The sequence below is a fragment of the Micropterus dolomieu genome, linkage group LG03, assembly GCF_021292245.1.
Source record: "Micropterus dolomieu isolate WLL.071019.BEF.003 ecotype Adirondacks linkage group LG03, ASM2129224v1, whole genome shotgun sequence".
In the NCBI taxonomy this organism is placed as follows: domain Eukaryota; kingdom Metazoa; phylum Chordata; class Actinopteri; order Centrarchiformes; family Centrarchidae; genus Micropterus; species Micropterus dolomieu.
In genome coordinates this window covers 30,591,046-30,602,550 of record NC_060152.1, presented here as the reverse complement: position 1 = coordinate 30,602,550, position 11,505 = coordinate 30,591,046, and the positions used below count along the sequence as shown (strand labels likewise).

At 42.9% G+C, this 11,505-nt stretch overlaps 1 protein-coding gene across 1 annotated transcript in view; it reads right to left on the bottom strand.

The window, feature by feature from the left end:
* Window positions 1-3,933: 3,933 nt before the first annotated feature.
* LOC123967682 (low-density lipoprotein receptor class A domain-containing protein 4-like) overlaps window positions 3,934-11,505 on the bottom strand; it is a 232,369-nt gene continuing 224,797 nt past the window's right edge. Inside the window, exon 6 of the mRNA XM_046043853.1 lies at window positions 3,934-10,703. Coding sequence (XP_045899809.1) covers window positions 10,119-10,703 — 585 coding nt within the window. The 3' untranslated portion in view covers window positions 3,934-10,118. The remainder of the gene's footprint in view (window positions 10,704-11,505) is intronic.

The following is an 11,505-nucleotide window of genomic DNA, read 5'->3' as shown; positions in this document are numbered from 1 at the left end:
CTCCCCCCCCCCCCCCCCCCCCCCCTCTGCCAGCTGGGCCCCAGAATGCTTTCCCCTTTTTTCCCCCTTATGGGTCAATACAATTGAGGCATCATCATGTGATGCTCAGTGCATCGAAAAATTACATTTTCAAAGGTCAGAAGTAAGATGTCATTCCAGAAACACAGTCCCATCATTGCTGCTAAATCCCAGTACAAACTGTCAACTGTTTCCATAAGGACCATTTCTGCAATGCAAAGCAGTTCAAATCGATCGAAATCGAAATTCTACTGATTGTTCAGAATAATTTGGACACAAAGTCCCCTGAATCATATGAGGCAGATTTTAAAAACTAATCAGAGGCTGAGATATCCTGACTTCTAGTCAACTGTATCGGTAAACACCCCTGGAGGAACACTTCCCATAATGCAACTCAAAACCGCCTTCATAGGTTGTGTTCCATTTCTCTGTGCCTGCCTGCATGCTGCTTGTTGCGTAGCTTTAGGACATGACTTGTAGGTGGTACACGAGGTTCCAGCTTGTACTTCCAATCAAACAGTAGCAGGTCGAGGAGATGATGTGTTAAACTTTCAGTTCTTCTTTTCACTGCTTTTAAGTGTAGACAGAGAGAGTACAGAACCTTTTACGTTTGGATAAGGAACGTATTTTCATTGGTCTGTAGTATCTATGGCGATCACAGGATTTCTGTTTTAAATGTGTTAATCCAAGCTAAAACAGGAATACCCCTGAAGACTTCATCAGGCTTATTTTATTAGACTTGCCAAAGCTCCTCCAGAGCCATAAAGGACATTATTCAACTGTTATACAGGTTGAGTAGCACTGTGTATGAAAAGTAAACTGATCTGATGTTAACAGTAGGTATGAGTGTGCTTAAAATATCCTGGCCTCAGCAGGTTTGAGGTTTTTCACCTAGTAAAGCAGGGACTATATATAAAACACTGTCTCTCAGTCTGTTAAAGGGATAGTAAGGGATCCAACACACTTTTTGTTAAATTCAGCAAATTTTTCCTCACAGTTTGATAGATCTCCGTTTTGTGTGTGCTCTGAATATCAAATCTGGTTTTCCTAAACAGCCCTGACTCTGTAAATGGAAAGCAAATAAAGCGGTGTGGACCTTCCCAACAACACTGTTCCAGCCAACCAGTAACAGGTGGCTCGTGCAGGGGGCAGTGGGAGAGAGAGTTCTATACAACGGCACATTCGAATGTGCTGGACTCCAGGCACTGTGAAAGACAGCTGGCCGAGAAACAGCCAAAGAGGAAAACTCAACAGAGTATGAACAGAGAAGAAAGTTAAATGACCAGGCAAGGGGAAGGCGTTTTAACACTGGAGAAAACCTGGGGGCGGAGCTTCTGAAGGGAGGGGTATATTTGTTTGTTCAAATATCAACAATCCTTACTCCTTAGAATCACTTACACTTCTTTTAAGTAACTTACTAACTGTCTCTAGAACGCCATAACACTGATTTCAAATGAAGCAGTATTGCCTTAGTTAAAGCCCACCGTGTTAGTATTTCCCTCAAACCAGTTTCCAAACAAGAGTTAACATTTGTGCACTGCTTCCTGATAAAATATGGAAGTGAAATATTTAGTACTAGAAAGCAGTTTCCTCCTCCTGTTTCCTGTCTGATGCTAAAAGCCTGGGAGAGGTTCAGACTGAAGCTGCTTCGTGTCTCGTCTCTGAACAAACTGCAGCTGATGTATGCCTGATTTCCTCTGCGTGGCCTTCACCAGTCTGCCCGCTCTCAAGATATGTGTGTGTGTGTGTGTGTAGTCTGAAGAAAGTGAGTCAGGATGAAATGTGAACAGTATCGGGGACGGTGGTGCTCCTTGCAGCATTTTGTGGCAGGAGGTTCACAGAAAGGACGGGAGGCGGGGCCCTGGGGCCCACCCTCCCTCTGCACTTGTAAGTGAGGCTAAGTGCTTTGAACATTGGCTTTGTTTCACTCCTGCGAATGTTATGACAAGTTGCCAGATGGGGTCTGTCTATAAATAAACCCGTCTTGCTGCTGAAATATACAGAAACTTATGTTTTATGCATTTCATTACTTTACAGGGCTGAGTGAGTCATTTGCTCCTGGCTCAAGAGAATCTTTGCCAACGACTCTTTAACAAAAACATCGACGGCGGGAAAGGGGGAGATTTTTTAATGTGACCTGGAGCTGACCTTTACTGCTCTGCACTAACAATGGGAAAGATTCAGCTCACTGTACCCGCCAACACAAAGAAGAAGGGAAGAACTGACGTATTTTTGCAGAGCTATCTTTTATACATGCGGGCCAGTACTCCAGCACTGTGGCAGAGACGCAGCTGCTTCAGGAACACACATCAGAAATGGTCAGTTCCCATTTTTCTTCTGCAGCAGCCATCTGATTGATTAGAGGCGCACTCCAGTTTCTAAAAATGTGAGAAAATAACCTGTGATGAGGGTGAACTATGAGAGGCCATTTAGGGTAAAAACACTGAAAACTGTCATACACGCACTGACAATGTGCGCACACATACTGACAACTGTATTTCAATGATTTCAGTGTGTGTGCGCACATTGTCAGTGCGTGTTTCAATGTGCGTGTGTGTGTGTTTTTCAACGTTTTCACTCTAAACGGCCTCTCACTGTACATAATGGGGACCAATGCTGCAATCACGTCATATCACCATTACCACTTTATAATGTGTAAATAGCATTTACGTCAACACCCAGGTTATTATGATGACTTGTTCCAGAAGCTCTGATATATCTAACTTACTAACAATACTGAAGCGTCCGCATAGGCAAACAAACACGGATGCCTCCTTGCAGTCCATTGTTTAAATAATTAAACCCACATTTAATGCACACCATTATACTGTCATTTTAACCCTCACATGGGCAGCTGTGTTGTCTGATGACTCGCACACAAGTCGTTAACATCTCTAACATGCATCGCAAAGTCAGCCAGCTCTGCTGCCTTGTTTTGGGATTGCAATACTGTAACGCTGGAGTACTACTTTAATGTGCCTGTAATTTGATGACTGCCTCTGATGGCTGCTCCTACAAGTCTATTACATGGACTGGCCTGATAGATCACGTGGATATTTATATCATCAGCAGTAGACTTATGTAAAGGCCAAATAAAACTATGCTGTAACTCAGACCAGGTTCTGGGAACTTCCCGTTCTCTGGAACAAACTACCTGATGGCCTGAAATCTTAACACCTTTCTCTTCTCTCCAGCTGTTAATTAGTTGCTGTTTGTCTGCGGGGTGGATGCAGGGTTTGTCAGTATTTTTTTTTTTTCTTTCTTATAGTTTTTAGATTAAATAAATATATATATTATCGAGTGGTTGGTACTTTCTACAGCACTTAAGAAATATGTCAACAGGGAATTAAGTTTATTAATATAAATAATATATAAAATAATAGATTATTATTAACATGGCTGTTTTCCAATTACAGATGAAACATTTCCGTCTTTACTTTTTTATTTTTACTATTCATCCTGTGACACTACTCATTAGTTGAATATCTGGGTATAGAAATGTGGGTTTTACTACTCTTTGGTATGGAACAGTTGTAGGACAGGAGAACAGTCCAGTCTTGGTCTTGGTACATCTTAAAATGTTTCTTCTCACTTCTCTATTAAATTGTTGCACTTTCTTGTATTTATTATGACCTTGCCCAAATAGCGTCACAGCAGCCGATGAAACCATTCAGATTGTGGTTTGTGCGTCGGCCTCAACCTGTTATCACCTAGCAACACAGAAACCAGGCTAACAAGTCTGAGAAGTTGCTGATCTGCCTTTAATCCCGCTCACATGTTATTTGGCTGCATCAGTAAGGACAGATAAAGAGCTGAGTGGCACCGCTGCTCGCATCGACTCCAGTGATCACATTACAAAACCTCATTATATATATAACACTAAGGGGAAAAAATACAGGGAGAACGCCAGAGTAATCACTTTTAAAGTTTTATTCATTACGCTGCAGTTTGACTACAGCATAAGTACAAGCATAAAATCTTTGACTACAACAGCACTTAGAGCAACATTTTTTGATTTTTTTTCTTTTCTGTAAAAGTATTGCAATAACAGACCTTAGGCCTAAAACCTATTACATCACAATTGCTTAAATAAAAAGAGGCAAAAATACACAACAATTTTACCTCTGCGTTTGGATATATATATACTGTACGGTTACTGACTACAGTCATATATATATCTAGATTTCAGCACAGAGGGGGGAGGAGGGAACGAGAAGGATTCATTTTGTAAATAAAGCAAACCGATGTTACAAAACCCATGATGGAAGCAGTCCTATGGTAACTGTCAAGACAGAGAGAATACCAAACTGTTGAGACGTTATCATTGTTATTATTATCATTATTATTAAAATCTGGAACGATAAAAACAGCTACTTGTTGTCAGCAGTTGAGTACAGACTTCTGATAAGTGGAAAGAGGGAGCGCGCTGCAGGGGGAGAAATCAAATAGAAATCAGTCTGAGCCCAAGTTAGTTCTTCAAGCTAGTGCAGGAAACGAAAAAAAGGTCTATTAAGAAGAAGTTACAATAGAGACGTTTCCAAATTAAAACTACACAACTGCCACTTATTTGGTGCTTTGAAGAGAAAATGGCGCGTTGCTATGTACATCGTCTATAGATAAGAATGAACATGCTCTGCGGTTATTGTACAGTGGAGTTATTTTCAGTACATACTGTAAATAAATGACTGCAGATTAAACATGACTTTTGTTTCAATATACTGTGCCACATATAACATTGTAATGTAGAAAATAAAATAAAATAAAAAAGACAATAATAAAGAGAGAAAAGTTAAATGACAGTTTTAACGGCATCTTTCACTCGCTTCACACTGTTGCAACTTTCCAATCTTGACCAAAAAGGGAATGACCATTTTTCCTTCAATGTTTTACACTTTTTCTGTTCAACATTAACATGATCAAAAGTCTGTGATCCCCCTGTAACGGAGCTGAAATGCCTTAACCAGAGCCTAATATCCAGCCGGATCTACAGCAGTGCTGAGTGTGCTCCACAGATTTATACTTTGGCAGATATACAACATTACAGCTGAAAAGAAGAAAAATATTGTTAAGATCTATGAGTACAGACACATATTCTTCCGTATTTGGAAGTGCTGACTGCTCTCGAGTGCAGTGGTCATGTGACGCTAGACAGCCTCAGCTTTTTCTTCAACAATTTACAAAGAAGTTTGAAATTCACCCGGGGGCCCGGCTGAAGTCGTGGCATAAACACCAACTGATGTGTGTGATCTCTGTTTTTCTTAAAAGATGTGTGTTATAGAACTATACATTTGTTAGACGATTGTGGTGAAAATAAACCCACCAGCCAGTACCCAAATGATGGCAAGCACTGTGAAAGCTTGTTTTCAGATGATCCAATAAACAAGTGAATAATATCCTTTCTCAACAACTTAATCCAGAGGTTATCTCATCCTTATCATAACAGACTATTATTTATAGCAAAATATTATAAGTAGTAATTTGTATTTGAGTTGCAACCATATTCTAAGCATACTTTGCAAACCATGTTTTCTCATAAAAAAAAGACAAAGCATGTTTTTAACTGTAGGCATTTACAAATTTGATGATGCCTTCTTAAAATTCTTATATTGTCTATACATTATATTACATTATTCACAACATTTTTTGTGGTTTCTACCCATTGGGTAGGATATGTGCATAATATATTCAAGTTATATACAGCACCTTACAAACAAACATAAAGAAAGACAGACTACTGAAAAAAGCACCGTTGGAAGTGAGGCACAACGAAGGTGGGAGCTTTTTGAGTGCAAGTGGGTTCCTATGTCTGCTCCACACGCTGGTCAAATTTCTGGTTGAAATAGCTTCAGTTGCTTCGCCCGGTGAGTGACCCTCCTGTCTGGCATAATGGAAGTGAGCAGGCTGGCGAGCCCGCTTGCAAACACCACCTGTGCACTGATCGTAACCGGAGCACAGAGCTAAAAATGGTCAAGGTTGAGCTGCAGTTTGGAGAGGCAGCCTGTGTTTCGCTCACACAGAAACAGGCACACTGCTGGTCCTGTAGTCACCGAATTTATAGTGTAATTGTAGACCTTGTATTAAATGTGGTTTTTGTCTACTTCACTGCAGGATCAGACTCAGTCTCTATTTAAACTGGAGATCATCAGAGATAATTTTTTGGCAAACCTAGCTAACCTTTTCTCACATATTTCTGTTCCGTTCTGCCAGACAAGAGGCCAAGCCTGAGGTAAAGCACCTGTGAGGATTCCAAGCAGCAGTTTGACTGAGGTGTGGTCTGCTCAAACATGAACATTAGGCACCTTATTTACTCACATAATAGTAACATGCGAACCTCCTTGTAGAAAACATAAAATTCATCTTTATATCCTCAATTTACAAGCTATGACTGCGCAGACAGAACAAGGCGAGAAAAACAACAGAAAGAAGGAAGAAAAAGAGGAAAGAAACGTAGGTTTGAAGCAGGTCCGTACAGTCAAAGGCAAAAGTGTTAGGACAATCTTCTCATAACTCACTCATCCCAATTTCTGTGTAACAAAAAGAAAATGTGAAATTATGAGTCTTAAAAGGACACAAGACCATATTTATTTTGTCTCAGTACTTGTGCTTTTGACTGCACAGGGTCAGATTTCTTTCCTTCTAGTTTTGGATGAGTTGAAGGGGCGGGATGGACAGAAGGAAAGACGACTGAAGGGGGTGGGGTGGGGGTGGGGCATGAGAAGCAGCAGTAGCAACAATAGTAGCAGCAGCAACAGCAATAGCAGCAGCGATGTAGTAACACGCACACATACACAACTGTAGATCCAGATGGACACACTGACCGGAAACACACAACTGGGACACGTGCACACATTCAAACACACGGATGCTAACGGAATCTGAAGGTGTTCGTTCAAACTGACCCAAAACCTTTTTTTGCCCCACCATCATGACATCTGAATTATGTAAAGTCAGATGTGAGCTCTAAGTGCACACGCAGGGGACTGTTCACTTTTTTCTCACCTACAGGAACATTTCCAGACTCCCAGTTTGAGGTTTCAACTGGAATGTAGCGCAGCAGAGGACCTCTCTGCTGCATTAGCATGACATGATACTTTTAAATACTCATTAATGCTGCTTTAGGCAACGTCGGGCTGTAACTTGCGCCAGCAGAATATTTCAAAGAAGGACTTAAGTCCGTAGAAATCATGAATCTAATTATTCAGTTAGAGCATAAAAGGCAGCTGTGTCCCTATTTCGTAATATATACTATATGATTGTTACAGTAAACTGTAAGAAGAATCAATGTATTTTTCTTACTTTTTTCTGTGCTGTCCTAACAGGAAGTAATCCTGTGTCAATCAAACTGTGCCACTGCCAGATGAAAGGTAAGTCTGGTGATATTCTGTCTTTTTCTTATTGTCAGCAAATCCCACAAAAAGACTAAACCAGCGGGCTTTGGCCTGAGAGCCACAGATGGTAAGGAAGTCTGGAAGTACTGACGGACAAAGGAACACACTGTAGGATTTTGATCATGTGATTTGTTGACAATAATAAAAATATGGGAGAACACCAACCTTATCCTCATAATCTCCTCAACATTCTTTTCCAGAGATTTAGTACTTTCCATTTTATTTTCTCAGATGTTCCTCGAGCTGTCTTACCACCGTCCACTATTTGTTTTAATATTTTGCAGCAGTGAGCAGCTCCATTTTCTTTTGTGCACTGCATTGAGGGACAATAGTGTCCATCTTCACTCCACTCACAAGCTTTTTTAGTGTACAAACTGAGTTTTTAGACTTTTTTTAGTATGAACAGTATGAAACTGGGACACAGTGTGTGAATCTACTGGATTGCTGACGTTACTCGTGCAGCTGTAACCTGATGGGTGGACTGTGGCATGCGCTTTCTTTGAGCTTTACAGTGAGGTCGCTTCTGCACCACAAGAATAACCACCATGCATCTCTGGCTTTAATGAAAGCTTAATTAATGATGTGTTAATATGGACAGTGCCAAATAAGTATTATGTCCTTGAATCTCTAAACTCAGACAAAGCAGTCGGCTAATAAATCACTCAGACGCGCGCGTGCACACACACACACACACACACACACACACACACACACAATGTTCCTGCAGGAGCATTAAGTGCTTTTCTGTGTTGTTAAAAGGTCTAACCAACAAACACACACACACACACAGACACGCACACACAGGGAGGAGAGGACTGCACTCGCACACTGCCAAACAAGGACTCCACTCCAGTCTCCACTTTAAAGGGCTTGGCGGACTCTGCATCATTTGAACACACTTTTTCTGCACATGGATGGAAGGAGGGATGATGGAACAGTGTTAACCAGAGACACTGTTAAAAAGCAGGGAGGGTGGGGTGGAGGGGGCACTGGCGTTGAACACAAACAAGATAGCGAGACAGAGAAAGCACAGGAGCAGAGGAGAAGGCAACGATGAGCAGAGAAAAAGGCTCGATTTTCAAAAAGGTTTTCTTTTACAAAAAGGACCCTCCCATAGCCCTTTGACTTCGACCACAGACAGTTTTCGTTTAGAACCTGATCGCTGTGCTGGCGGATGCAGACAGGAATCTTCACTTTGTGTCATCTTGGGTTTGTTTTGTTGTTGTTGGGTTTTTTTTGTGGCTTTAGAGACGTGAAGACGGAGAGCCGAGCCTTCTTTTTTTTTGTTTTTGTTTTCGTTGTCATGGCGGCGGGGTTTCGTGTTCAGTGTGGCTGTTGGCAGAATGCACTGTGCATGTCGAGATGAACGGGGGAGAGGAGAGGAGAGGGTGTGTGTGTGTGTGTGTGTGTGGTGGGGGGGGGGGGGGGGGGGGGGACGCAGGAAACAGGAAAGAGGAAGTGTCAGGTGCTCAGAGGTCGGGTCAGAGTTGAAAAGTGAAGAATCTGCTGTGACCAGGCTGCTGGATGGACAGTTAGATATGTTTTTTTGTTATTATGTATCTTTGTTAACTTGATATCCAAACAGCTGGCCAGATTTCCCAGAATGTTAATATGGTGCATGTTGGATCTTGCCAAGCAGCTGTCATCTTTTTAAGAGTTTAGGAACTACTCTGGTTTGGGAAACCCATCTCCAAAATCTTTTAACAAACTACTCGAGGAAGCAAGAAATGTTTGGTATACCCAGCGGCTGGTCACGAGACAGATTTCTTCCCCACTCGGCTGAAGTGTACACAGACGTGAGCAGTACAAGGTTATTCTCTTACTAAGTCTCACTGTGCCTGTGGTGTAAGCAGACAGAGATGTTGTAGGCTGGGTACGAGTATTTCTTGCGGTTTTCAAAATAGGAAGGACATAAGCTTATAATACTTGTTTGTTTGTTTTTTCTGCTCCCAAAGGTTTGAACAACTTTGGAGCCAAAGATCAGTCAGTCAGTCCCATTCATGAAAAGGACGAAAAAAAAGAGAGAAAAACAAACACATCATCATCATTATCATCATCACATAGCATAATTTCCCTCTTCTCTTTTACAACAAAAAGATAGTGCAACTTTTAGATAACTTTTCTTTTTTGTGTTTTGAATGTTAGAACGAGTCATCCCCCCCCCCAGTTGCTTTGCTTCCTCTTGAACCTTGGCACTAAGATTTGGGTTTGTGAGTCTGTTTTGTTGTGTTCTCTGTAAGTCCTTGATTCTCAGTTCTCGCTTTGTGCACAGATCCCGGTCCGAAAAAGAAACAAAAAAGAAAACAACGTCATCCTCAGTTCCCGGGGACAGAGCCGTCACCCGAGGGGACAAAAAAGCAAATCGTTTCAATCTGTGCTAGCAGTATGTTTCTTTCTCATGTAGAGGGGAAAAAAAACTCTCCACGCAGTGCACACATCCTGCCCCACGGTGCTAGCTGTCTGAATTACTAACATTGGAAAGAAAGTGAAATGAAATCAGCTCTTGGTTCCTCTCTTTCCTTGTTTAGTTGTAGCTAGTGTTGATATTTATTTGTGCATGGGAGTGTGGAGAGAGGACATGTGAGACAGAGAGAGAGCGATAGAGAGACCATAGAGAGACTGCTTACAGGTGGATCAGGGGTGAAGAGAAGAGCTAGTTTTCAGTCTGGGGTGGGTGGCCCTAATTGCGCCCCCCACCCCACACCCAATTCTTCACACCAGGTCCTCTGGTTGGCCGTCCTTGGCCTTGGCAGGTACTATTGTGCTTTCTGATTGGCTCTGCTGCTGGATCGTCCTGCTCCCCGGCCCCCCCACCCTCTGGTTATTGCTGTGCTGGTGTAGAAAGAACGCTGAGCCGGGGTAGTGGCCCATCACCTCGCTGTACGCTGGCGGGGGGCCCTCCATGCGCCCGTGGCTGCTGGAGTTGGCCGCACTGATGCCCGAGTTACTGCTGGGCGGCCTAGGACCGCCTCCGCCCATTCCTCCCCCTCCTACCCCCACCCCTCCCAAGCTCCCGCCTCCTCCCATGTCGATCAAGTCACTGTCGTAGATGGTCCGGTTGGGCGGCGCCCTCACCGACTCGCGGTTGAGCTCCATCTGCTGCTCGGGGTCGCGGAGCTGCAGGGTGCAGGGCCCTTGGTAGGGCGGGGGCTCCTCGCCGTCCGACAGCGAGATGGTGGGCGGCAGGTCGATCTGGTGCTGCAGGTACGGGTAGGTGGGCTGGAAGCGGCTGAAGCGGTCGCGCTGCATGAAAGAGGGAGCGGTGAAGCGATCCCTGGCCTGGGGAGCGTATAGTACCTGAGAGAAAGACAGAGGGAAGAGTTGGAAGAGAGGGAGGGAAGGAGGCAACACAAGGTAGGAAGTAGGAAAAGGAGAACAGATCGAAGAATACAGTCAGTACAGGAACGTTATGACAGCTAGCATCACCAGGCAACATGGTTAAAATCAGTATCACAACATTTAATATTTTTCTGATATACATCACAATATGGCAAATGTATGCATATAAAACAAACTGATGTTCAATGCAGTGAACTGTGTATTCCACTGTGATGTACAGTGGGGGAAAAAAGTATTTGACCCCTTGCTGATTTTGCAGGTTTGCCCACTTACAAAGAATGCAACGATCTATAATTTTAAATCATATGTACATTCTAACAGTGAAAGACAGAATCCCAAAGAAAATTCCAGAAAATCACATCATATGAATTTATTAAAATTGATGACCATCTGATGAGGAAAAACAAGTATTTGACCCCCTACCAAACAGCATGTTAATATTTTGTAGAAAAGCCATTATTGGCCAGCACAGATGTCAAACGGTTTTTATAGTTGGTGACAAGGTTTGTGCACATTTCGGCAGGGATGTTGGCCCACTCCTCCCTGCAGACAGCCTCCAAATCATTCAGGTTCCGAGGTTGTCGCCTGGCAACTCGAATTTTAAGCTCCCTCCAAAGATTTTCAATTGGATTCAGGTCTGGAGACTGGCTAGGCCACTCCAGAACCTTGATGTGCTTCTTCTTCAGCCACTCTTTTGTTGCTTTGGCGGTGTGCTTAGGGTCGTTGTCGTGCTGAAACACCCATCCTCGACCCATCTTCA